The 1,053-nt window shown below is 37.5% G+C and overlaps 1 protein-coding gene across 1 annotated transcript; it reads right to left on the minus strand.

The window, feature by feature from the left end:
• On the minus strand, positions 1–1,053 carry LOC129418060 (uncharacterized). Its single transcript, XM_055172986.2, has 4 exons — positions 856–1,053; positions 677–753; positions 416–596; positions 1–290 (listed from the first exon to the last, which is right to left on the minus strand). The coding sequence occupies exons 1-4, from the start codon at positions 920–922 to the stop codon at positions 1–3; spliced, it is 615 nt and encodes a 204-aa protein (XP_055028961.2). The 5' UTR covers positions 923–1,053.

Below are 1,053 nucleotides of genomic sequence, written 5' to 3' on the forward strand. Positions count from 1 at the left end.
TTAATCCTCGCTTTTCCAAGCGAGTTTTATGAAATAGCCCTCAGGTGTTAACCATTTCGTTGAATTTCTAGACTCTTGGTCCGGATGTTCACATTTGGAAAATGTAGGGTCGTCATGGACATGCACATTTTGAAGATGGTTTATCAAGGAGTTCCACTTGGCCACCTTCTCAGGTCCAGAAGTTGAAGATGTTGCGCACCAATAAACATGATTTCTAATACTGCGCAACCATTTCTTTAAAACCTCACAGCCCTTTTGTTCTGCCAGAAGGGCTAGTCTTTTTGACAAACCTGATAAAAATAAAGTTGTTAAGAAATCAAAAGCTATGTTTAACTTTTATAAAGTATTGTTTGACGCAAATAATTGCGTCAGTAATATAGACTTGTTTAGAAACACACCAAAAATAAATTTGTACCTTTTTCAAAATGCCACACATCAAAGTATTGTGTAATGCTGCGTTCTCTCAAAAACTTTTGGATTTGTGGATGTCGGTCAGTCACAATGTAGTCCACCATCAGACCATTTGAATCCAGAAGATCTAGGGAACGCTTCAGGCCCTCCTTCTCCATGTGATAGCTTCCTCCAACTTCATTGCTCTAAGGAGTATACAATTTTTCAAGATATGACAAAAAACCTTCACATATAGACAAAGTTTTTAAAAGAATATATAACACACCTGAACAAGCTGAAGGTCGATTATGGTGTTGGTGTTCAAGTCGAGTAGAGTGTAGCTACCATACTTTGCTGAGTGTCCTATAGAAAAAGAACAAAGATGGGAACATTGAAAAACATAAATATCTAAGTAGTATGCTTGAAAATGTTTTGTTGAGGCAATTTATGAAATTCTGGTCTCACCTGGTGAGTCTGCTCTCATATCTCCAGCAATTGCAATTTTATTATTCTTCTGCAACTCCAAAAGCATATTCGCTTGGTCTGTTTTCCACTTGTGGACAATAGCCGGTTCCAACAAATTCCTTGCATGTCTCCTGAATGTGTCATATTAAAAAACCTGGAGATTCATGGCATGGAAAACCTGCAAATACAACCCCAAAA

This window comes from Misgurnus anguillicaudatus, chromosome 7, assembly GCF_027580225.2.
Source record: "Misgurnus anguillicaudatus chromosome 7, ASM2758022v2, whole genome shotgun sequence".
Taxonomy (NCBI): Eukaryota; Metazoa; Chordata; class Actinopteri; order Cypriniformes; family Cobitidae; genus Misgurnus; species Misgurnus anguillicaudatus.